General features: G+C 39.8%; 1 protein-coding gene across 3 annotated transcripts in view; it reads left to right on the top strand.

Annotated features, from left to right (window-relative positions):
- kif18a (kinesin family member 18A) overlaps positions 1 to 14,094 on the top strand; it is a 48,496-nt gene extending 34,402 nt beyond the window's left edge. For 2 of the 3 annotated variants that reach the window (XM_085270762.1, XM_085270778.1), the window contains exons 10-18: positions 1,044 to 1,206; positions 1,669 to 1,833; positions 2,721 to 2,842; positions 2,940 to 3,229; positions 4,906 to 4,956; positions 10,043 to 10,409; positions 12,683 to 12,775; positions 12,936 to 13,027; positions 13,347 to 14,094. In XM_085270762.1, coding sequence (XP_085126888.1) covers positions 1,044 to 1,206; positions 1,669 to 1,833; positions 2,721 to 2,842; positions 2,940 to 3,229; positions 4,906 to 4,956; positions 10,043 to 10,409; positions 12,683 to 12,775; positions 12,936 to 13,027; positions 13,347 to 13,480 — 1,477 coding nt within the window. In that variant the 3' untranslated portion in view covers positions 13,481 to 14,094. The remainder of the gene's footprint in view (positions 1 to 1,043; positions 1,207 to 1,668; positions 1,834 to 2,720; positions 2,843 to 2,939; positions 3,230 to 4,905; positions 4,957 to 10,042; positions 10,410 to 12,682; positions 12,776 to 12,935; positions 13,028 to 13,346) is intronic. The other variant, XM_085270770.1, reaches the window with a different exon arrangement.
- Positions 14,095 to 26,680: the final 12,586 nt, after the last annotated feature.

A 26,680-nucleotide genomic window follows, 5' to 3' on the forward strand; every position in this document is an offset into this window, starting at 1 on the left:
GGGGGCAAGGAAAAGCTGAATGAGTCTCCCTCCCACACATTTCATTCACTGGCATCAGAATTCACAACTCGCACAGTGAGAGGCTCTGAATAGAGGCTGCACGCTTCTCACACTATTAAAAATTCAGCAGTCTAGCAAGGCCACGACGTCTCCTACGTCACTGGAGTTGCATTGAAGAGTGCAGTCACATTTCAGCGACAGCTCTCCAGCCTTATTTACCTGCATACCTCTGCTATCTCTCCTCCTGAACTAGACAGCCCTTTGAATCCAACCTGGACATCACCTCAGCTCTAGTCCAGGAAGAAGCTAAGAAGATCTTACGGTCGCAGTGCAAACAGAAGTGGCATGTTGTGAAAGTTAATGATTCGTGTTAACATTATAAGAGATGGCTGTCATCAGATCATATACTTTCATTTATTAGCTGTATTATTGCATTTGCTAATGTATCGGACAATAATGACGCAGATTAGATGTGTTGTGAAAATATTACATATCTCGTGGCCTTTTAAGGAGCTATTAGAAACTTTTAAGATCTTTTGGCACTGCAATGTATTGATAGATTGATAGATTTGCCCCTTTACATGTTGCACACACAGCAGCTATTAATCACATTTGGCTCCAAACCCTCTGGTGGTGTTGTTTTATTGCACTAGATTATACTAAGAAGTGTTTCTAATATTTTGCCCCCATTCATCTATGTGAATCGGAGGGAACCAAAGCAACTTGCAGTGTAATATTTTCCCAAAGCTGCAGCGCCACGGCCTCAAAAATCACGAGCGTCTCTTTGACATTACCAGCAAAACTGAAACCTTTTAGCTTCACACTTGCATTGCAAGCTGTTATCACTCCTGTTATTGATTTTTTTTTTTTTTTTTTTTAAGGGCAAATCCACATTTGCCCATTAAAAGTATACATTACAAAGTATACACCTGCTCTGACTTTATGTAATTACACACCAAGTGGGTCAATTCATATTGCTTTTTTAAAAAAAAAAGTTTGGCATTTTAAGCTGAAGCTTCTAATGAAAAAGTCTCTGTCTCCAGGGTGTCAGAAACGCTGCGGCGAATCTTCTCGAGCCGAGCCCAAATCAGGCAAGAACAGCTGGATTTGGAGAGACAGCTGAAGGAGAATGAGCTGCGCCAGCGCTACAGTGAGGAGGACAACCTGCAGGTCCAATACCTCTGTGCCAAGGAAAAGACTGAGAAGGTAGCTGATGCTTACTCTGCTATCCACAGTTTTCATCATCCCTGCAGAAAAACAGCTGCTGACTCATCGTTTTACTTCTCCGCTCCCTGTAGTTGTCTCAGTCTCTCATTTACGCCACTACGGGAAAGGGTCACTGCTCATCAGTGCCTGGCTCTTTTCTGTCATGTGTGTGTGTACCAGTGTTATTCTCAGCTGTGATAGCATTTTAAATAGAAAAGAGAATTCTTAAGAAGTGTTTAGTACCACACCTGTGTACTTGACTATGTGCGTATGTTTTTAGTCTTTTATTTTATTCAAATTGTTGACCCAACTTGTTTCCGACATTGGCTCAAAACCAGAAAACCCCAAAAAAACAGCTTGTTCGCAGCTATAATTATTCAGACCACGAACACAGTTAATGGTGTGTAATTCTAATACGAGCACAACACAATCCATGTTACCGTTTGATGTGTTTTTCAACAGGCCACTTGTAAGCACGAGCGGAAGATTGCCAGCTTACGGACTCAGCAGCAACACATTTGCAAGCGTTTGAAGGAGGCAGAAACGCGTTTCCTGGAAAACGACGGCTGGCTTCACCGCGTCGAGAACGAGATTAGGTTGTTGAAGTCGAACGATCAAACCACAGAGGTGAGTTGAACTCGTTGGCCCGTTGTTTGTTTGTTTTTTTTGGGGGGGGGGTGTTTTTTAACTGGCGGTACGAAAAGAGCAATTCACTGGCAAACATGAATCAACTTCTATCTTCCTTTAATTTGTTTATTTATTAAGTATTTCTGATCATTTTACGCAATCAAGATTGTTAATACTTGTCAGTCTTTGATCAGTAGAGCCAAATAGTAAGTAACACTACCTAATTACATAACTTGGAAGACAAGTGAGCACGATTATATGAAGAGAAAAACTTTACAATGTGGGTTACATCCGTCAAAACTCACTGCTTGGTGTTTTTTTGTTTGTTTATTTTGGAAGGTGGGCTGTGTCTCTACTGGTGTCGTGACTGTCTTTGTTTTCTTCCCATCTGTTCTCCCAGTAATTAGAACCGTGCTCATTTTATTTCTCTAGCTCACTCGTGGATCACTGAAGAGAATAAATCAATACCCTTTACTCATCCCTCACACAGCAGCCAGTTACCTAAAACCATGTCCATGTTATTTTTTTCTGCTTTATCCTTTCTTCCAGGAACTGACCCAGAACTATGACGCATCCACCCGGTCAAATGTTCTCTCTGCTGTTGTTTCGTAGTTTCTTTACGTCAGAGTTCCCTTTTTTTTCTTTTTCTTTTTTTATTCCCCATCTTTTTCCCCTCCCTTTCCTTACCCCGAGTTGACAGCTTTTCTGGTGAAACATGGATGAACTTTGTGTCTTTTCCCTAGTATCCTAACCCCTCTGCCATCTTTTTTTTTTCTTGGTTCTTCTTCTTTTTTCTTCTTCTAATTCTGCCCTCCAGAGTACTTATGTTAGAATGGCTTTTGACTTGTCACTTCTGCTGTCTGACCTCAATTCTCCCCTTGGTTTAGGTGTTAGAGAAGAAGCTACACTGCCACAGATTTGAGCTGCAGGTAAATGATCTCAAACAACACATCAAGCAGATGGTCAAGCTCACCAACCTGCAGGATCAGGAAAACAAGCGCATGCAAAAGTAGGTTGGGCCAGAGTGAATTCACTCTGAATTAAGTGAACTCTTACTGCGGCACACCCGGAGAAGTTTGAAAGATCGTTTTCCCGCTTCTTTTCAGAATGGTGAATATCTTGCTGCCAGCTTATAGTCGGCATTATTCTGCGCTGCGTGGAGCCGGGCTGACCACAGAAGCTGACGAGACGGACAACCAAGAACTCGAACACCTTGTGCTGAGGGAGAGGGGCGTGGTCTGGGCTGACCAGGAAGGGGCGGGGCCGCAGCAGAAAGGTGGAGGGATTTGTGTGGAGTCACAGGAGACAAATGAGGCAGGAAAAATTGGACTCCGCAGCGAGCTGGCACCTGTCCTCTCTTTCACACATCTGCAATACCACCAGAATAGCCCCTGCAGTAAGTCATCACACTTTTACCACCCTATTCACTCTTTGGCTACTAGGTTGCATACGTGAAGAGGAGGGCAAGTAATGCTAATGAACGTTAAATATGTTTGTTTTTAGTTCACCGGGGAATACAGAAATTATGAACAGCACAAAATCCAGTTGGAGAAATAAGGGGAGATACATTTACCCAGTTCTTCAGGTGTATTTGACAATCTCACTTCTACCAGAAGCAATCAAAGAGAGCAAGAGAGAAATAAAGAGAAGGGTTTTGATGCTAAATGAGCCTGTGTCAGTCATTTATGGGAGGAAAAGTTTTGTGTTATGAAAAGGAAGCTTCTAGGTTTTTTCATCCACATCTTGTTTGTAATTACCACAGCACCCCTTCAGTAAATCCATACAGGAGTTTTTTTTTTATGCCAGAAGAGTGTTGGGGTGTCTCAAGCTGGATTTACACTAATCAATCAAATAGCTAGTATCAGTTTATTGACTTAAGATACTAAGGTAAGTGCGGACATGTAACATCTGTGTGAAAGGTTTCCAGTTCAGTGCGTATCATTATATGAATACTAACCTTTAAAGAATTCAGTATATTGTGATTTTTAACGTAACATTGTCATTATTTAGTGTAACACATTTTGAAAAGGGGATGTAAGGTTCACATATGTTAATGCTTATCCCGTACCTCCCCAGTTTGTCTTACAATTGAGCGTATCCAGTGTTCGGATCACAAGTTCTTCTGACACCAAGTCTACATGTGTGACACCTAGAAGCAAGTTTTTATTACAGCATCAAATATAAAAATTCAGTTGTGCTATAAGGTAGTTTGGTAAGGGGGAGTGTTTATGGCATTAGTCCAGGTCTATTGTGTGTGTGGCGGGACCCACGAGACGGCACAGTTCATTTTTAACTGTCATCTCTGCATGACCTAGCAGCACTGGGCCCTCGTGACATATAAGCCATGACAGACAGTGGAGCATGAACTGAAGCCGGCCAACAATATTCACTTACTTTGATGGTTGTCTGTTGTTTGTCATGCAGTAAATTTTGACTTGGCTGTCTGCGCCGCTGCTTGCATGTTCAGTATCGTATTACTTTTCGTTTTTGGTGACTTTTAATGAAATACGTCGACAGTAAAAGGAGGAATCCGATCACTCGTGAATAGCGGCGTTGCAGCCTCTCTTGGGTTATAGTTTCGGTTGTAAATGATTATTAGGTGTTTTTGTACACACGCCAAAACACTTGAAGTTGTTCTTTGGGGAATTCATTATGAATAAAAGTTGGAGGTTTATGCCGCTATTGTTTTCCTGACTTCACATCTCTGCCACATTCGTGCATCATGCATTGGCTTTGACAAAGTTGTTTTTTAAAATGTTGTTTGTCCTGCACATTTTACGTTAGCCAGATTGCCTTTTTTTTTTTTCTTCCATGATAGAATCACGATTTGTTACTGACTGAACATCTGCGCTGCCTTCACAGAGAAAATTGGATAAGAAGCGCTCACAAATGTTTCACCTTCGTATTCTTCTTTGTCACGAATGCATTCAGTGAATCATCTCACTCAATTTTAAAATATATATCCATGTGATTTTACCAAAAAAACTTGTGAAAATGTTACATTGTATGAAAGAAAATCTAAGAAAATTGATCCTGTAGTGTTTTAATGACACTTGAAAGTTTTATTCACAGGTTCAGAGAGGCACGCGAAAAGATTGTGCAATCCTTCTCCATCACCAAAAGGTAAGTCAGCTCTGCTCTCTGGTTAGTAATTACTCTAAAGTCCCTGCGTACTTGTTAATCCTACTCACTTTTAGTCATTCACCTATTTGTGCTCCCCCTCATCACCTTTTTACCATCAATTACTCAAACACAAATTAACAGACAGTTTTATGTATAACGGAAGCAGAAACCAGTTGGTAAAGTGTTTGTTTTTTTTAGTTTTTTTTGTTGTTTTTTTTTTATTAATTACCATGTAAACTGGAAATTGATGTGTTCGCCTTCATTTCTACCTTGCTGTGTTTAGCTGTGAAGAACTTGTTCAGAGCCATAAAATACACAATAAAAATCAGACACGTAATATAATGTGATTTATAGTTGCGCCGCTGACCCTCTGTCCCGGCCAAAAGTTGAATAATGAAATGAGCTGAATGCTCGCAAGCTGTTTTCTAGAGGGAACTCTGTACATGCAGAGCCTTTAGGGGAAAGTCACACAAAAATCTTTGTGAAATATGGCTGTTCAAATTGCCTGTAATGATATTTACTGCAGGTGGTCTACATTTCATTGAAACTTATTGTGGGAAATGTTACGTCTGAAGAAAATACTTCTGCCAGATGACCAGAGTTTCTTGAATGGAAATGAAATATGGAGGCATCAGGGAGTTTGTCACCACCTCTATTAAATTTCCCTGCAATATATTGTAATAAGCGAGCTCTGATAGTGCACCGACTTGTTTTTCTGATATAAAAGGCTCCACTCTCTGCTTGGTCTGTCTGACCATGACTAGTCTTTATACTTTGCTGGTCAAACAAGGTTTTATTGTTCTTTTTTCCATTTGCTCTTATTAGTTCCACATAGCAGCACCTTTTCCTGTCTGCACACATGCTGCATTTGTTTGACTTAAATGGACAACCTTTGCCTTTTAATGCTTTGTTAGACACAACCAGAAAACTGTGGGTACATCTAATGGAAAAACTCCAATGGATACAGTTATCTTTCTTAATTGAGTATATAACGATGCACATAGCAATGAACAAAAAACAGGAATTTTAGGTACATTAAAGTATCTCGAACCACTAAAGTCACTAATCCGTCAGTGCATACTCGCCAGATCCTTTGGGGCGTGGCTTGTTCTGGTGCATTACACAAACGGCCGATGGGATCAGGGTTTCGGGAGTCCCAGAGAATACTTGGACACTGTGTTGCATGTCTTCGGCTTTTCCTGATGTGGCAGGCTGTATTATTTTCCAGTACGCAGCGGTCATCTGGGAGCGTCGCTGCAAAGGGAGGGGATTGAGCTGGGCCTGCGGCAGTGTTTGGTTTGGTCCACTAAGTAGTAACCTCTGAGGCAGAAAATGTGAACAAGAACACAATCATAGTAACAGATACAGGAAGTTTTTAGACTTAACCTCGAGTACTGCAAGTTAGTAAAGTGGACGTCACTGCTGTGTTTGTGTCTTTCTGAAGAATTTTAGTAGTATCCAAGTAATGTTATGGCTTACATCCATCCACTAAAAGCAGCATCAACCCCAAAACCCAGGTTTCTCAGCAGGACATTGCTTTGCGAAGAGATGATCATTGGGCTCCACGTCACCTGCCAGTGGATTTAATGTTCTGACTGACAAGTAGAGGTGTGCATGCAAGCCTTTTTGAGACTAACCAACAGCTTGATTGGCACCACTCACATGACACATCATATGAGTGGTGTAATTTGGGTGCTTAGTAACTGCATCACTATTTTTCTTTCATTTGTATCATGTACAGTTTGCAATTTCATCTCAGTTCACTTGCACTTACTGACGCACACTTGCATCCTTCAAAAACAACTCTGCCCATCTTGGATTCAGTCCAGAGGCAATAGTCGTACATGCATGTCATATATGCACGCAGCACTCGTGTTATATACACACGAGTGCTGCGCAAAAAGCATTTTTCCAGTTTACAGACATAATGATACAGAGATGAAATGGCACAGGTTTTTAAGTTAAGGTGGCTTATTTTTAGCATTCAGACAAAGTGCTCTGATCTTCTCATGGTGCTGTTTGTCAGTCCCTCACTGCTTCCTCGGCTCTTAATGGAAGTCACTGCAGCATGTTAAGAAAAATAGCTCCACCCTGCAGCTCGCAAAGCCAATCAAATTTCATCGGTTTTAGAGAGGGTTGTGGTTTCAAAGGAGCGTTAACTCTTTGTGGAGTGCTTTATAGCAGCAATTTACACAAACGTGATCACAGTAAAAGAGACTTTCAGCCTTTTACTGTTAATAATTATAAGACCACAGATGCATTTATTAATAGTTCTGTGATTTTTCATTCAGCTATCTCCCACTGCCTCCCACAGGCTGTTCTTTTTATATCTTTCTGTTCGATCTTGTTTCTAAATTCTCCCATCTACTCTTTTTTTTTTTTTTTACCCCACCCGTTAGATCCTTTTTTCTTCAAACATCTTTCAGTGTGCCCCCTCCCTCCATTCTACCTTTCTTTCCCTCCTACCCTCAAATGTTTTTCTGTGTCTGTCTAGCATCTAACCCTCCCAATCCCTCTTGAGCTTCATTCATGAAAATGCAGATCCACAGCAGGGCAGGAAAAAACGTCAACAGACGTAAACTCCCCTGCTCCACCAACCAGAAAAGGCGCACTATAAAAAACAGGCAGCAGCAACCAGGCGACCCTAATTCAGTGCAGCCTCCACCAGAAATAGCAACTCATGCATGTATTAATCCCCTACAAGCCAAAAATATGTGATTGAAGGAACTCTGCTGCCATTTATTGCTGGGGACAACTTCAGCCACAGGAAAGGTCTATTTATCACCGTTTCCTCACTCTGTGTGGTGTCTGAAGTCTGACTCACATTTGCTAAATATTGCATTTGATATTTAGGGGAATGTATAAATCAGTCATTCACCTTTGCATTTAGTGTTCTCGTTTCCTTTATGTGCTGGCTTCTTTCCCTTTTAGCCTCCTCCCTCACCCCTACCACACTGCTACAGGAAATGCCATGAGTGTAACTACTGCTAATGGGATGCAGACACCTTGATTTAACCTCATTCTGCGATGGAGCCTGTAAAAGTTTTTGTTCTTGCTGCTGTGTTTAAATGCACCACTGCGACATGGATATACATCAATGTGACAAAAACGTGCTTCAGAAAATATCATCTGTATAAACATACTTGATATAAAATAATATACAACGGGGGGGGTGACCATATTTGGATAAAAAGGTGGACATATGTTAATATTTAGTCGAATTCACATCAGCATTCATTTCAAGGTTGATTTTCACAGTGAATGAAATACTACACAATAATAGTTATTATAACAGCAAGTAACCCCCTGCAACAACTCACTAACTGGTCAGGGAATGCACTTTTTTCTCCCCAAACAGTCTCTAGGCCCGTATTGACTAAGGTTTTCGGAGTCACTCTTCCAGCGAACACCATCAGCCATCCTGGGAGGGCTAATTTCTGGTTGACATCTGGTCTCTAAACCCAATTGACCAGAATCTGACACATTTAACCCTTCGTATTAACTAAGCATCATACAGGCCGCTTCAACTGTTCACCCAAATTGTGTTTCAGTTGAGGTCATTGTCATACTTTCTGACAAGAATCGGTACTCCTCTTAGAGCATTGGTCAGGTTCTCTCACAAAATACTACACGTTTTCTCAGAATGTAACTTTAAATCAATTTGTTAAAAACAAAGCAGAACAACACCAGCAGTTGTAGCTACTGTTATGTGTTTAAGCTCCACGTTTTTAATAACAATGCACGCCTCAGTTTTGACTTTGTAGAGTTAATGTTTACAGGTTGGGAACTGTGCATAATGGCTCCAACACCAGTGATCACATTTTTAGTGTAACTTAAGGGAACGGTCTAATTTCTCTGTGACATTATTTAAATTGCACTCTTTAGCTCAGGGCTTACTCTTAAGCGCGTATAACTGATAGAGTATTGGGGACTGCATCATTTGGGAAGAAATGTGTTTACCGTTAAAGTGGTTTAATTTGCTTTCACTTCCAAGGCCCGCAGTTGTGAGGAACACGTTGATAAGAAAGGTCGAAATAATGTCAGCTTATTAGTTGTTGCCAATCATTTCTCAAGGACCAAATGTGGGGCAGGCCACAGGCTTGAATTATTGTCTAAGAAGTGATACAAAGGTCTATTGACAAAATAGTCAACAAACACAGTAATCGTCAAAGGTACACTCAGTTGCTAAGTGTCGATCAAGTCCATACGGGGGGAATAACCTTTCCGTGCGCTTCCACGTGTGGAAAATGGTCGAATGACGCTGCAAAATGTTCAGTTCTAAAATATAAATAACCTATTGCAGAGGTGGTTTTAATACTGTTAGCAAACATTGTAGTCACGGAATAAAATGGGGACATTGCTGACATACATCCTCTTCCATCATGTGACCGGCTGAAAACACATACGGCATCTGGAGCAATAAACTCTGGATACACAGTGTGTGCATAGGAAATGAATTCAGGAAACAGGAAGCAGTATACAGGGGCATTCCACTTTAATTTTTTCCACTTTCTCAGTCCAGGTTTGACCATCTGTGACTGTTCAAATATTAGTTTTTTTGATAAGAATCCGTATATGAAATGGGTTGGTCCTAACAGTCATTGAAATCTGTTGGTCTCAACAATTTTGAGAAATGCTTTGTACAAAATTTGACCAAATAAGCAACAAAGTTAAAGTTTATTTTAATTATATTCATTAAGAGTTCCAACAGTTTAAGAAAAAAAAAAATCAATCTGCTTTCAAAGGGCTGTGTGGGTGTGTTTTGATTAGCACTGACAGTGCCATGCATAAGCAACCAACCCGCAGTTTTCATCAGAATCTGATCAGATATTTGCTGAGTTGATAGATTGATGCAACACGCCTTTTTGTTTTCTTTACTGAGTCTGGGCGCTTTTAAAGATATCAAAAAAGATATCAGTAAAACAGAAAAAACAAATATATAAATAATTAGATTTGTTTTAAGAAAATGTTAGGCCCCTGATAAAAATAAGAGCAGCCATTATCTTTCCTGTTGGTGGGAATAATGTTGTTTATTATTGTGTCTTCTGATTTGGACTGATTTTACTGCTGCTGTTTGGTTTTCCAGGCAAAGGAAATCAAACAGATGTGGCACAGGAATCACTTCCCAGAATGCCCATCAGGAGAAATTTATCTGCGTTACTTCCACCGCAAAGCCCCCGCACAGTTGCTGCTAGCCAAGAATTTGAGGAGGACATGTTTCCTCTCCAGTGCACGCCAGAACCGTGTCAAAAAAACACCCAGGCCCAGCTGCCAGGCTCCTCCAGTGCCATGGATCCAAACATGACCTTTGAAGTTATAGACAATGAAGACCAAGCTGCAAGTAACGCAACCATCATAATAAGCAGCAGTAGTCCGTGTCAAGCATCAACGTCCACAGACGTCTCGGGTCAACCTAACAAAGACATGGAGGGGAATCAGATGACCACCAAACGGTAAAATAAAAAAACAAAAAAAATTAATTTTAACGGCAAATGTTTGTTTCAGCTGTTATCTATGCTTTCAGTGAGTGTATCTTACAGTAGAGCTTAATTTTTTATTGTATAAGACAGCAAAACAACTTCAGCATTCGTGCTACGGCAACTCCCTGGTGCAACATTCAGGCACATTTCCACATTAGGTTTTTGCACAGTTTGCACACGATTTCTCTTGCTAGTCTTGAGTGAGAGCTGAAAAAATACTTGATCTATAACCCCTTTATTCATCCACCAAACAGGTTTTCTCAACACAAGCTGGTAATGTTACAAAAACAGAAGCAGAAGCACAGTGGGTTAAACTGTATGAGTCAGACTCTTAACAGAATTAGTTAAACAAATTACATTTTTAAAAGCTGGTTTACAAGTACTAATGCAGCCTTTTAATTCTTTCCACAAGATCTTTAAAATCATCCCCTAAATGTTTCAAAGCACACGGTAACTAAACCACCCACAACTGGTAAATCCTTCAGACTTTAATCAAAACAAGATAGAGAGTAGAGTTATTCTCACCAGCACCAAGTCTTCAGAGTGGAACATTGGGCAAAGAGGCTTAAGTCAACTGAGCTGAGCAGTGACCTTGTGTCTTCGGCTGGAAGTGCCAAACAAAATGAGAATCGTTCTTACTTGTTGGATAAATTTGTTCCTGACCAACCTCAAAAGCAAAACGCATCACCTCAAACAATGAAATGGCTCCACAAACAATCTGCCTGGTTTCAAAACATCTTCACTACAGCACAAATACACTGCATCATGACAAGCTGTTTTTTCCTCAAATAATAAATATCATATTGTGGGTGGCTGTAGCTCAGGTGGCAGAGCAGGTCAGCCACTAATCAGAAGGTCGGTGGTTCGATCCCAGGCTGCATCCTGGCTGCATGCCAAATATCCTTGGGCAAGATACTAACCCCGTGTTTGCCTACTGGTGGTGGTCAGAGGGCCCGGTGGCGCCTGTGTCCGGCAGCCTCGCCTCTGTCAGTGCGCCCCAGGGCAGCTGTGGCTACAATGTAGCTTGCTATCGCCAGTGTGTGAATGTGTGTGTGAATGGGTGAATGACTGAATGTAGTGTAAAGCGCTTTGGGGTCCTATGGACTAGAAAAGCGCTATACAAATGCAGGCCATTTACCATCATTGCTAATCCAGCCTTTAAGAGAGCACTTGCCCTCCAGCTGCTGCTAGATGGAGGAAAAAAGACCAGAGCTTTACGTATGGTTAATGCAACATCCACAATTAATTTGCCATATATGAACACCTTAATAAAAGCAGCGCATTCTGGTATGCATTAACACAACATCACAATCTTCCCCGCTGCAGACCTCGTCGTAAATTCACCCCAACGTCAGACTGTGCAGTCTTTAGTAAAATTGCTACATGTCAGACTCCACAGGCCTCAGTTAGCATGTTAGATGTTAAAGATCATAACAGTACAATTAGAAAAAGACTGAACAAATATTACTTGTTTGACCAGAACAAACCACAAGGCTTGTGGAACAATGTCCTTAGAACAGCTGAGACCAAAGTGGCGAACTTTGACCATTATGCAGAAAGCTATATTTGGTGAAAAACAAACACAGCATATTGGCACAGACACCTCGTACCAGCTGGCAAGCACGGAGGGGCGATGATTTGGGTTTGTTTTAAAGCCACACGACCTGTTCACCTTGCAGTCACTGAGTCAACCATGAACTTCGAAGTATTCTTGAGTCAAATGTAAGGACATCTATCTGTCAGCTAAAGCTTGGCCTAAACTGGGTTAAGCAACAGGACAATGATCCCAAGCACAACAGCAAATCTCCAGCAGAATGACTGAAAAGGAAAAATCACGGTGTCGCAATGGCCCAGTCAAAGTCCAGACCTCAACCTGAAATGATGCAGAAAGACCTTAAGAGAGCTGTGCATAAATGAAAATCTGCAAACCTCAATGAAATGAAGTGATGTCGTAAAGAAAAAGAAAGATCAGTTTGCCACAAGATTACAGAGTCCTGTTTAAAAAAAAAAAAAAAGAGCCACACCCAACCAAAAATCATTGATTTACTGTTGAAAATGAGGTAGGATGCTCATTTTGCATAAGCCAACTTTTTGACAGCAAAGTTGGTATATCCAAATTCTGATTGCATGCACACCAGATATCAAGCTGAGAAATACACAACAAAAATTAAGATAGGTGAGGTGGATTTGAAGGGAAATGTGCCAAACAGCAGACTTGTCATGTAACATGAACCTTTGCTCTACAGACAACAGATCGCACCGCTCCAAGAAGCGAGACGCACCAACCCGACCTACATGAGTATGACGTCTGCTGCACAAGGGAAGCGAAAGTTTAACTGGTAATATACCTCTCTGTGTTTTTGGCCAATTAAGCTCTTAAAGCTGTTTAAAATGGCCACAAAAGTGACAACAGACATTTCTGACAGGACAGTGCTGAGTTTCTGGCCCTGATTACGTTTTCTGTTTTTCTTTTGTTTTTTTGTTTTTTTTGTGCTGTAGCAGCTTCAGAGAAGAGTTAACACATGCAGCAAAGCGCGTAAAGAAAGACTCCTTGGTGGCCCAGAGGCCACTCAGAGTGCATCGTTTTGTTGGTAAGTGTCAAAACAGGACATCCACAAACACACACTGTAAAGCCAGAACATTGAATGCCTGACCCAGCAAACGGTCACAGTGTATATTGACACCAGATATTGCTTTGAAAGACCAAACGCATTTATTGACTTGTGCATCTCTCTCATAACTCCAGAATTAATTCTGCTCTACATGTGAACCAGAAGGATGCTTTGATTTCATCACATTACATATGAATTTAGCGATCAGTAACCGAATGCTACTGAGATCCATCGGGAATAGAGGAGTACAGTTTTATTTATTCTTGACCATATCCTCTGTTTGGTGTTTCTTCCTCAGGTTCAGAGAACAAGCCTCGGAGAGTTGTGAGGAGCGCTTCTGAAGGATATCTTAACCTCATTGAACCGCAGAAACCCAAGTCCATTTTCTATAAAACATCTCAGCAGCTGAAACGAGTGGCTAAACGCATGTGAGGCAGCACTGAGCTCAAGTCATATCGCCTTTAAAAACACTTTCGACCCTGAACCTTTTCCATCCTCATTGGTGTTTTTAGAAGATCTTTTTTTTCTCCAAAGCTTAGAAGAAAGTGCTCAATCATGCAGAAATGCTAAATGTAATTGGATAAAAGTTCTACTGAGTCGCGTTTTATTTCCTTTCAGCCTTGCACTGAAGTGAACTTTCACTTGTACATAAGCATTGTATGGGCAGTTGTAGAACATTCAGATTATTCTTGATTTGTATTAGTTTGGAGCCTTTCTTTGTATTTTAACCTGTATTATTAAAGTTATGTTCACACTAACAGCAAAAAGAAAAAAAATGGATAAATCACTGTGTGTCCTGCAGATATTTTTGTACATTATGTACTTTGATCTATTTTCAAATGGTGATCAGCTTTTAGGTGACCACATTAACCAGGGCAGCTAATAACATCGAAACTGCTCGACTCTGAGCTGTTTGTGTTTCTTATTTTTATCCTGTACAGGTAATAACATGGGTTTATAGATATTTCATAATAAAAGTGCTTGTAAGAGAATCTGTGGTTTTTCAATAAAAAGATCCTTTTCATCAAAAAAAAGTAAAAAAGAAAGTAATATCTGCTTTTTGTGCCATTGATGCTGCGCGTGAATGTGGTTCTCAATGACGTTTCAGTTACAAGATGTTCCAACACTAAGTAAGTGACATCAGACGGCCTCAGAGAAGGTGAAAAATACAATGGCAGGCGAAATTGAACTGAGCTAGGAGTGAGTCACACATAACTCTTATTGTCTTCCTATAACATTCATATGCTTTTAGGAAAGAGATCGTGATTCCAGCGATGCTATCTTTACAGATGAAAGTACTTTGGTGTTGTGTTTGGGTGTTTTTTGCTCTGGTTTTTTGTTTTTGTTTTTTGTTCAATTGCCAAAAATATGTTTAAAAAGAACACATGGAAAAGGTGGAGACTGCCAGACCATTTACAATTGTCCTTCAAAGCGTAACACAATTGTCACATTGTTACTGTTTGGAAGTATTGGCTGTAAGGAGGAACAATGCACAAAGTTAGGCTGCACTCCAACACCAATGTAGGCAACTTAATTCAGGCTTCATACAAGTAAGGCAAATATGTCAAAGTGGCTCTCATATGGGGTTTAAGCACCACTCGCAGCAAGATAAGGCATTCAACCATATGCACAGAGAGCACAGAACGGCCCTAGCATGGATTTGAACAAGGGACCTTTGTGCTGTTAGGGTTAAATCACAGGATCAGAGAATTAAGTTTCCTTACCAAAGAGGTCTCTCTGGAGCATTTATAAATAAATAAATCTAACAGCTGCAAATAGGCATGTAAAGCAAAGCTGTCTGTAAATGTTGATATATGACTACTTTTTTCTTTCATATTTGGGCCATCAAGTTTTCTGCTTATGTCAATATAGCTGCTGATTTCCTTTATACTGAGCAAAAGATCCCCAGGTGGAGATACAAATCACTTTGGTGTTGCCTCATATATAAAAAAATAAAAGTCTTTTTCTTATACAGAAGGTATGTTAGAGTGATAGTGGTCAATAAAGGAATCGTGGTGGACTGCATTGAAAAGAAAACTACTTATCAGTTTACTGTCATGCACTAATTCATTGTAGGCCTCTCTTGTGAAACCAGCTCCCAGTTTGAATTCAGCACAGACACCCTCTCTACTTTTAGGATAAGACTTAAAACTACTTTTTTGATAATGCTAATAGATAAGGTGACCCTGAATTCTCCCTTAGTTACACTGTAATTGAAAATGCAATAGGTTTCTTCTTGACTCACTATGTTAGTGCTATCAGCATTAATCTCGTTAAAATGACGTTAACGCCATAACCGCATTAACATGGCAGATTTCCGTTAGCGAGTTCACGCGGATTGCCTCGTGTGTGGGGCTGCACGGCGTCAATGCGTTAGCGCTGTGCAGCGCCAATGCACTGTAGGCAATTTTCAACTTGGTTCTGTACTTGGTTATTTTCTCACTTTTTAAAATGATGCACATGTTTTGTGAAACCTGTGAAATCGTTTCCTAAATTGCTTGTGTTTTCTTTATTTGTGTCGAGCTCTTTTAAACAGCTACAACTAATGAATAAATTGTTTAGCTAAGAATAACAGATAAATGAGCTTAAATTCATTTAAAAAAAAAAAAAACAAATGGCTGAAATAGATATGTAACAGAGAGACTCAGGATTAAAGTAAAAACGAAATAAGTATCCAACGTTTGCCACACCAGTTTTTTTAAGCTAAATACAGCATAGATATATATAGATATATATCTATATATATCTATTTTTTTTTTTAATTAAGAGACATACATTATAATATACTTGAGCATGGTCTTATAAGAAGCTACTTTTTTTTCTTTTTTTTTCTTTTTGGAAAGTACTGCTAAACGCCACTTTAAAGTTGTGCCTTGAAGATATTTTGGGCTTCCCTGTGTTACATTTTTAGACTGATGAAATGTGGTGAATCACTGGGAACAGGCTTCTGTTTGAAATCTATACTAAAAACCAAAGACAAAAAAAACTGCTGGATCTATTATGAGGGTGGGACCTCATTGCTCTGTCTGGAGAGAACTAGACTTGTCACTTTGAATTCAGTCTTGCAACTTCCAGTGGCACAGCATTCGGTGTGATCTTTATTTTTAGCTCAGGAGCTCAATGCATATATCAGCACTGTACTGCGCAAGCACTGACACCCTCTCATGCTCTCATTCACAAGAATCTCTTCATTGTGTGTGTGTGTGTGTGTGTGTGTGTGTGTGTGTGAGAGAGAGAGAGAGAGAGTGTGTGTGTGTGCGCACACAGGGAGGCAGGTTCTGGCTAAAGTTTATTAACTTTCTCTTAGCCAATGGGACGCCTTGTGCGTTTTTCCTGCTGACCAATGGGACAGATTGAGAGGTTGGAGGTGGGTGTTGCTTAGCAACTGCAGGTAGAATCTCAGATCATGTCGGACCCATTGTTTTATCTCGCCTCCCCGAGAGACATTACATGCTATGTGTTGTCATTTGTTAGTAAAAGACACCCCTGTGCAAATGCGTCACAAAGTTGTTAACTCTATTTTTGTTACTGTTAAACGAAGATGGCAGGGACTTTAATAGCATTTTGCCCTCAAGAAGGAGTGCTTTCGTTTCTTTTCTTTTCTTTCTTTCTTTCTTTCTTTCTTTCTTTCTTTCTTTCTTTCTTTCTTTCTTTCTTTTTTTTTTTGATTGATTGCCATCATGTTATCACCAGTACCTGTCTTAGTCTCATCACCAGACTGACTGGAGCACATACAGAGGAATTTAGATTTTACTCCTTTATTCATTGCTCCTCATTACAGGCATAATAACCTTCAGTGAACCTCATGCAGAGTCAGAGGTGAGTGATTAAAAGCAGACAACAGACAGGGCTGCTCAAAGCAAAGATGCTGGCTGTCCATGAAACATTTGCCTGTGAAGCATTTGCCACATTTAACCTGCTAACCCCCCCCCCCCCCACACACACACACACACACCATCTCACACACACAAATCACAATTGCATTTAATATGATCCTTAATACATTTTTGATTGGAAACCTTCTGTTTTGTGTGGCTGCCATTATATGAGCAGACCGCTCAGTATAAAAGCAAACCGTATGATCTCTCCTGCAATGTTCCTGACTCCCACAAGGCCGCACGTCACAGCTGTGAACTTTTCGCCCCCTGTCTAATTAGATGACCTGATATCTTAAAGCAATATGTCAGAGTGGAGCGCTGACCACCAGTGTCTGTCCTTTTTTGTTTTGTTTTTGTTTTTTTGGTTTTTTTTTTACCACTAATCTTTTTTTTGGCTTTTGTTTTTCCTCTGTTGGCCTTGAATCACATGGCTGTGACACCTGGGGGGGGCACAAGAAAAATCTGTGACCTCTTAGTCATATATAGCATAAAAGAAACTTTCATTCATTCAATTTTTTTCATTTCTTTTTTTGAGACAAAAACATAGCATAAGAAAAGCACCAAAGGTTTGCGTTTGCTCGTTGGCCCGTCCCGTGATGCCTAATGCAAATATTTAAATGGGGTTTATGGAAATTCCTGGTATGCACCCAGGTTTGGCATGTAAAACAGGGATGTGAACATGGTTGTTTACACCGTGCACATTTGTGTCCAGTAAATCCCACTGTGGGAAGCAAAGGAACAGAGATTTAACAACACAATAAACTCGCCTGTATTGTTTGTTGAAGTGTAGCACATTTGGAGACGTGCTTCGGTTTAAAAGGTGGTTTGGTGTAGTACTCTAGACAAGGTAAGAGTTTATAAATGTATTCATCAGGTGCTCTGAAAATTGTGAGTTTGATCATTTGTTTAGGTTGTTTATCCAAGACTGCACTCTGGCTACTCCAGTGTGAGCATTTAGTGCTCTTCTCTCTTTCATTTGAATGGGTCCTCTTGGTTTAATTGTAGGCACTATTGCACTATTTTAAAACATTTAAGGGACTAAGCAAGTTCATAAACGGAACATTGCGCTGGACACATTACAAAGTGCTGGGGTTTGAGAGCTGCTGATTTTGTTGACTTTGTAAAGCCTGTCGATTGATCATGTTGGAGCACAGAGAGGATGATGGTGATGGTGATAAGTGCAGCAGAGATTTATCTGATTTTATTTATATATGGTTATGTGTTTGTCATCCTCGCTGATCACCCAGCAGTTGCAGAACCGTTTCATTTCTGACTGCAGTTGATTCAGCCAGCATATTTTGCGAGGAAAAGAGAGAGAAAAAAGATGTGACAGCAAATATCTGGCTCTCTTTATCAATACACATCTGACTGTTGACAGGACCTTGTGCGGTGGTAATCGTGAGGGAAGGGGAGGGGAAGGATGGGTGAGATTTACAGTTTCCTTTACCAGGTAATGTCTCCTGTTGTGAAACAATGTGACAGAAAATCAGTACATCTGTGATGGCTCAGCAGTGTTCTTTGCCCCTCTACATTCTCCTCCAGGAGCTTATCCAAAGCTCACCTCAAATGTACTGTATGTAGCCTGTGGATGACTCATCCTCGGGAGAATGAGCTGCAAGGTGCAGGTAGCCTTGCAAATAAACATTTCACGATTTGCAGCGTCTTCTGAAGTACTTTGCTGACTTAAAGTCTGATCCTGCAGACTGCAAATACAAACTCTGACAAACCAATTCTGCTTCATTCTGTCTGTGAGGCACACCGTGTAAAATGTCCTGTGGTGTTGATGTGCCCCTTCAGTGTAACACATGTGACGTGTGCATCAGTGAAATCCTGACACACACACGCACAGAGTTGTGGATTTTTTTTTCTTTTTTTGCCATTTTGTTTATTGAAACAGAAAATTTGTCATCATTGCAGCAATTGCCATGGAGACAGGGTTTAAATCCCAAACCTAGTGGTTTTATACACTGCATGAGTGTATGCTCGTTACCGTTTACCGCAACTTCCAGGAAGACTGCACGCTGGGTGGATGGGTGACTCCGCCTCTTGTGGATGGTTGTGATGGTCCATTCAAATCATCTTCGATTCCCGGCAGCCTTTCACACACGCACTGTTCCCCTAAAACATGTAAAATTCTCCCTTGTTTATCGTTTACTTTGCAGCATCCTGTTTTTCTGGCATATTAGCGGATACGGTTCGTACCATAAAGTTTATCACTGATGACCAAGCAACGGGAGCCACTTTGCTGTGATTTAATTGTACTTTATACTTCACCTATGGTGAAATTGGATTGAAGTGGTTAGGGGGAAAGTTCTGGGTTCACCTGGAGTCTTTCTGTGTGCTTCTGTGGGTTTTTCCACCTCCCTGCTACAGGTCAACCATTCAGGTTAGATTAATTGGTGATGCTAAACTGGCTGTAGTTTTGCTTGTGTGTGTGTATTTTTTCCTGTGATAAGCTGGCACGCTATCCAAAGAGTATGCTGCTTTTCCCCCAGTGTTAGCTGGGATAGCTCCCAGTCAAGAAAATGGATGGCATGTGGCCTCTTCTTGGGGGTAAAATGAGAAGAACTGTGTTTTCTAACATTCTTGTTCAACTAAATTGACACTATATCCACTTTAAGATGTTTGTCACCAAATGAGTACTGTTATGGTGCGGCCAGACCACAACATAAAGGGTGATCCATCCCCGTCCAACCCCAAGCAGCACGTCACACACTTAATATTTCGTGACAGTGATTTATTTACAACGAGTGCAGTTAAAAAAAGGAAGGGAGCATACCATAACTTCAGGGTGAACCCAAGGCCAAAACAACAAACAAAATGTAGCCTATCTCAGGAAAAAACACAACTTACCTACTCAAAAGAACTAAACCAAACGACAATCACTTTCCTCCCTGCCTAACAAAAACAGGAGAAAACTGATCAAACAAAAAGGCGGTCCACCCCTACATGGTCTTACATTAACCAACATAGTACCATAGTGACACGGTGAACGGTCTGCCGTTTGGGTTGGGTCGAGGATGAATGACATGGCAGTCCCTGGCGGTCTCTTCTTATTCGCTGCCTCCCGGTCCTCAGCCAATCGGTGCGAGCCATCCACCCTGGATGCACCAACCACGGAGGAGCACCTGCGCACTCAAATTTACATATGATTGCGATCACAGTCGTAACAAGTACGTAAAGGGGTTATAACCTGGGCAAAGGGCATTAAAACATCGTTGACTGCTTTAGGCTTCATCCAGATTAGGTACAATTAATATTAGGCTGCGCCGTCAAAGAGTAAGAATGTGCCACCCAACAGCTAGACAGCATTCACTTTTAATGTTTTGGACCTGTCATGTTTATGAGCATGTTTGAAATGTTGATTCTAAAGCCAAGACCAGGTTTGCCATGTCTGATGGCAATAAAACAGAACAATAAGATGGAGTTAGTCTGCTATCAGTTTCCAGTTGACTGGGATCAAATTGTCTGTTTGTGATAATATTAGCTGTAAGAAATCAGTGAAAAGGTGTTGCCATCTGTTGTCATCTACATACGTATATAGAGTCTAGCCAGGACTTTATATTCCTCCAGAAATACTGATGTAGTTGCTGCAGGACAGCAATTTAACCGCAAATTGTCATAGAAACTGCTCAGAAACCTGGTTTATATAGGAATATAACCAGGACAAAACCGGTTTGCAACCGAATTGACTTCCCTGCTGCAAAGAGACGCATTGCAGACAATTTGTGCTCATTCGCGGAGACTGACTGTAACGTGTTGACAATCTGTTTGTATTTTTAAATCTGACTGCAATTATTTCCAAAAATTCACCCATCTGTCATGATTGTGTGACTAGGAATGACCCACGCAATCAAAATGGGATCAAAAGTGCTCACCAAATGTGAAAAAATTGAAAGCAATCACAGGACAGCCACCAATTTTTCTAAGCAGGCTGCCATCTTATTTTCACTCTAGTGTGACTGAGCTAATATTTACTGCATCTAGTACACACAATGTGGGCCTGACACTTTTATATTCTCATAAATTATCCTGTAAATTACAATGTAAAGTAAATATTTGAAGAAAAAGTCCTGCTAGCCATTTTTAATGCACTCCCAACCTGGAGCTGGGAAAGCCTGTATAGACCAGACAACTTTAATCTTAACCGAGAATCCCCCGTCTGAGTATCACCAGTAAACACTCAACAGCCACACTGCCCATTTAGTAAAAAATGTATGTGCTCACACAGGCTGGTTAAAACAAGCTTGTGTTAAGATTACACTGGCCTTCCCCCTGCAGGTAGTTCTTGCAGGGGGAAAGCCAGTAGCCTATAGTCTCAACACAACACCACGGGCCATTTACACTTCCTGACATCCTTTTTATCGAACAACGGAGCAACTTTTTATTTGGGTTTAATTGGTTTTGTTTCAAATAAAGTTAGAGCCACATCCATGTTACACCCACACAGGTGTTTTCACTTTCTTTGCCTGATTAGAACTCCTCTCAGGACTGTGTGGGTGTGTACAAACTGCTCGATTCACATTCGTATCACTCTACTGTTGGTTTCTTTGCACTTGTTATGTTAGTACAACTTAAAGCCTTTAACATCCTTATTACTCTCACACTTGTTTCTCCTTCAGTATTAGGGTGCACATGATTGTTGCAATGTTTTAATTATATTTCATCTGCAGTTCCTAGAAATACGGGACACATTATTGTTGGGAACATAATATCTCACCAGTCCAATCCCAAACGACAATCTGATTGTTATTTGGAGTAAACTGATGAAGGTTTTGTCAGGTTTATCTTTGGCTGGAGGGCTGCAACAAAATCATAGGCGCTTCCTTATTGAAATTTAAAGTTGTTATGTAAACAGCTAATAACAAATCTATAAATATATGTTTTAAAACAGTACCTCCTGCTGATGATTCCTATCTTCCTGAGGTCTTCATGCGAGAAACAAGATCAATATTGGTTTTGAAGCTTCAGTGCAAGCTTTTTCATGTTTTGTGTATTTTCTAAAGCCATAAGTTACCATGTTTGGATGAGAAGGTGGATTGCTAAGTGATCAGCTAACTAGCTGGCTTGGTTGGCAGCTGCTTGCATACACTGCATAGATGTGATCCACCTGCTAATTGGTGCTCGGGTAACAGGTTTGTAAAATAGAGGAACTTTGACTCACCACAAATGAAGCACAGATTTCTTGGATGTCTGTACCACATAGAAAGCGATAATATAAGTTAGGCAAATCTTTAAAGTGAACCAAAAGCACATTCACATACATGAGGTATAAAATAATTTAATCCACTCTGAGTTTTTATGAGATAGGGGCTGCCATTTTTATTGATTGTTTTTTTGTTTTTTTTGTGCAAAATGTAAAATTTCTGTAAAATGTGCTTTTTAATCCCGTTAGGTTGGTTCTAAGAGGACACGTTAGTCCTCTTAGAACCAGCCTAGTGGGAGGTAGAGGAACAGCGGTTTTGGGGACTTTTGGTTTCATTTTTGAGGTCTGAAGGTAACTTCTTGATCAATCTTTGTCAGTCCCCATAGACTGTTATGTTACAGAGTTAAATGTTAAATTAATTCAGAGACCTGTTTGTCTGTGTACACCTGTCCAGGCTGCACTCACTCTCATATCTTAAGGTTCAGAGAGTAGAATGATATGTAGTCATTTATACCAATGCTAGCTAATATTTTTAATATTACAGTGTGATGTGGTGTTGGTGTTGCATTGTGGAGATTTTGTGTTGTCAGAGGCTCCAAAATTTTCAAATTGTTTCTCCCTTTGTTTGTTTACATAGCATTACTTTAACACAAAGTCTGGGAACTGATCCAGAATATTGCCACACAATACACATGTAACCCAAAACCTATTGAACCTGTTAAGCAAATTATATTAATCCAAGCAAATGTGCACTTACCGAGTGGCTTTTACTAACCTGTTCTCACTACTAAACCTTGATCATGCTTTGGCAAGAACCATCACATTTTAACCCCATTTGGGTAAATGGAAGACTGTTGTGGTTAACAATAAAAAAAATGTTCAATTTAACCAATATCATGACCTCTTCGTAAACCTAACCAAAATGTTTTATTGCATAAACTTAACCAAGCAAGCATAAATGACAACAATGACAGACCAGCATTCTGGAAATCAGTGAAAGCTTATAAGACCATGCTGTTTATACTTTTATTTATTTGGAAGCATGAGTTTATTGTGATGAAAAGTAAAAATTTAACAATCAGATTTTTCTTTACAGTTGCCTGCAGATCACATAAACCTTAGTCCTCACCTCCTGCATTAAACTTTTCTAACGGCCGTTATGGCAGTGGATGAAAAAAATGAACTGCTCATCAGAAACTACCCTTCTCTTCTAAATGAAAATAATATATAAATGCACCGGTTGTGCATAAGATGGGACTTCAGCAAAAATTTCAGAAATTTATGACAGGAGTTATTGTGTACCATAACTTACCGCCTTTGCATACCTTATTACTGCTATGGTTGCTCCAAGTGGATCAGCTTTACCCTGTTCACCTTAATGGTGGTGTGATGTGGTATTTATGTATATGGAAATGTTGTTGTCCGCTTGCTTTAGTTAGCTATTTTCCAGATATTTGAAGGCTGTGTTGCTTTGGGGTGGTTGTGGTGTTTCTCAAGCTCTGTCTGGATTGTTTTTGTAATTGTTACATGTGGACATGGCCACATGAATGCCAAGACCTGAAGCTTCCCAGAGTAATAGTTAATTGTACTGAATTGATCAGCACTATTTAGTATATCAGACCCTAGATTTAATAGCACAATGGGTGAAGTGTCACTCATGTTTTATAGGCTTCTTCACTGTCAAAAACTGTTCTCCAACTGACCCAAAGTTTTAGAAAAATGTTGTCGTTGGACTTAGCATTTAGCCAATTAAGGCTGCATTTCTGAATTAAATGGCACTAGCAGCAATCATAAAGTTAAATTCATGATCAGGTTTCCATGAAAGTGTAATGCCAGCCTTATCCACACCCTTTCAAATGAAGTGTTACCATGGATATAATTCTAGCTGTATGTGGGCTGGATTTCTGCAGACAGAGGTTAATTAAATTTTCTCCTGTCTACCTTCGCCTTTAATTTAAAAAAAAAAAATTGCATCTGCTTTGTAGAGATGAAAAATTCTTACTTAAAACCACCCCGCCATATCTCCTCCCACTTTCTGCACGTGTGCATGTGAGGTCTGAGAGGCGTACTTCACTACTGACACACACAGGGCTTCTCTGTCAGTTGACAGGAAGCTGCACTTCCAGGCCAAAGCGCCTGTTTGATAAATAACACGCGTGTCTCCGGGCGCACAATGTATCTCAAAGACTCTAAATGTGGCCCTCAGTCTTTGTCTCTCTGACACACATATTGCACAAAGCCACACACACACTCGTGCTTCTGCACTCTTTCATGCATACTGTGCACAAAAACACTAGGTCTCTCTTTCTTACCCTTTCTTTCTCTCTCTTTGCTGATTAGAAAACAATATCCAGCTTATAACTGCAAGTTAGGCAGACACCCACACTCATTTGCAGTGAAAGGCAAATGACCCTGATGATGAGTCATTGCATTCACTCAGATTTTTTTTTTTATTCAACACACTGAAGTGAAATCTCTTAAGGCAGAGTTAAACACTGGTCCTTGCCATTATTTTTCCGAGTGAACTCAGCTGTACTTTTGTGTTTTTCTCAAATATATTTACATGAGTAAAGGTCAACTAGAAATAGTACATAAAATCTTTAAATTTCAGTCCACTTTTTCCACCCATACACACACACACACACACACACGCACACACACATCTTATCTTTGTAAAATCATTAATCAGTGTTCCTCTAAAATGATTTTCCTGTCTTTGTACTGAAAGGAATCAGGAATTAGTTCGTTTCATGCATGTACAATAAAAAGAAAACTGCAAAGGCTTTGCTAGGAACTCTCGATAATTAAAGCAAATGTACTATTAGATTCAATTAAAGATTTAAAAATCTATTTTTTTTTAGTAAATACAGTTTTGTGCAAAGATCTCAAGTCACTCCTCATTTCTTTATGTTTTCCTAGGAAAATTGGAAATAGTTGGAGTGAAAATGTACAAATGCACATGACAATACTGTATAATACGTGTAATTCTAACAAGCTTTAAAGTCAATATTTGGTATGACCACCTTTATTCTTCAACCCAACCTGAATTCTCTCTCTCAAACATTCAAATCTTTTCTTTGGATGTTGGCTGCATTTTGTTCTGTATATCAAGATGATCCCACACAGTTTCAATAATGTTGTAATCTCTGCACTGAGGAGGCCAATCCACGACTGGTAGTGCTCCATTGTGTGCTCTTCAAATCTATCTATCTAGCTTCTACTGCATTGGCAGTCTGTTTGGGATCACTGTCATGCTGAAAAATTCCAGATCTTGTGTGGCCTTTTCTCCCGGTTTCCCTTCCTCAAGAATGGCTTCTTGACAGCCACCCTTCCACTGAGACCATTTCTGATGAGGCTTCAGTAAACAGCATCAGGATCAACTGAAGGGCCTGATGAATCTCTCATGCCATAGATAGATTTTTTTCAGATACTGTTCATCAGCTGTAGATAGTAGTTTTTAGGCTTGCCACCTCTTCTTTAAACCTCCATTTGTCCAGTTTTCTAATGACAAATGGCTCTTTGGGAATCATCTTGTTGGGCAAAAATACTATATTGTGACTGTCAAACTGTGCTATCTTTTGCATTTTTTATGGATTCAGCTGAAGAAAATGGAATAAAATATGTGTTTTGTGATAGACTGAATGTAACAAAGTGCCTAAAGATATCATTTAAAATTGGTTCTTTGCTATGTCTCTTATGTGTATACACAATGCTGGTTCATCCCTTGAGTTAGGTGTCTTTTTATGGTTGAATGATTTATAGGTCAGTGTTAACAAAGCAACAAACAAAAAACACACAAAATAAATTCTTCTGAAAATGGCCAGGTACAAGAACTGGACTGAAAATGAGTGAAAAAGCAACCAGTCCAAAGAAGACCTTGAGAAAGCCTGAAGAACTAGTGCAAAAACATTGGAAAAATGAATTAGTATAAAGAAATAAGGGGTGACTCAAAACTTTTGCACAGTACTGTAAATCTTTGTTGTTAGATCTTAAAATAAAGCAACGTTTTTTAGGTTCAATCAAGATATATCAGTAACATTTCTACCAAAAAGTGATTTTTCCCTTTACTCTTTTTGTTTGTTTGTTTGTTTGTTTGTTTGTTTGTTTGTTTGTTTGTTTGTTTGTTTGTTTGTTTGTTTGTTTGTGTTCTTTTTAAACTATCTTCAAGGCAGGAAGAGGCAACACTCATTTGATCAGTATTTTGAAATACAAAGGTTACATACAAAGGTTTTATAAACATAACTTTAGGTTAACAGTGCAGCTTCTTCTGTCCAGTTAATTATCTGGATTACCTGGATGATACAGGGTGGTGTAAGACGTGGGTTTTAATTGAAGCACTGTAAGGAAAAAATAACATTTAGTTCATGAAAGACTGATGAAAGCAAGAAAGCAAGTTATAAATGATACACACGCACTCATCTCACTTCCTTCTTCTTATTTGTTAATAGCATGGAAATATTTTGTGAGCGATAAGAATTTATTCTGCAGGACTTTAATATCTGGCAGATGTTAGAAGAAATCAAACAAAGATTTGACGTGGCCATGCAGTCTGACCATAGTTTGTAAAAAAAAAAAAAAAAGAAAAAAAAAAAAGCCAGAATGAACCTG

Source organism: Mchenga conophoros, linkage group LG1, assembly GCF_057382185.1.
Source record: "Mchenga conophoros isolate Kocher_MC1m ecotype Shallow Benthic linkage group LG1, M_conophoros_male_GT1.1, whole genome shotgun sequence".
In the NCBI taxonomy this organism is placed as follows: domain Eukaryota; kingdom Metazoa; phylum Chordata; class Actinopteri; order Cichliformes; family Cichlidae; genus Mchenga; species Mchenga conophoros.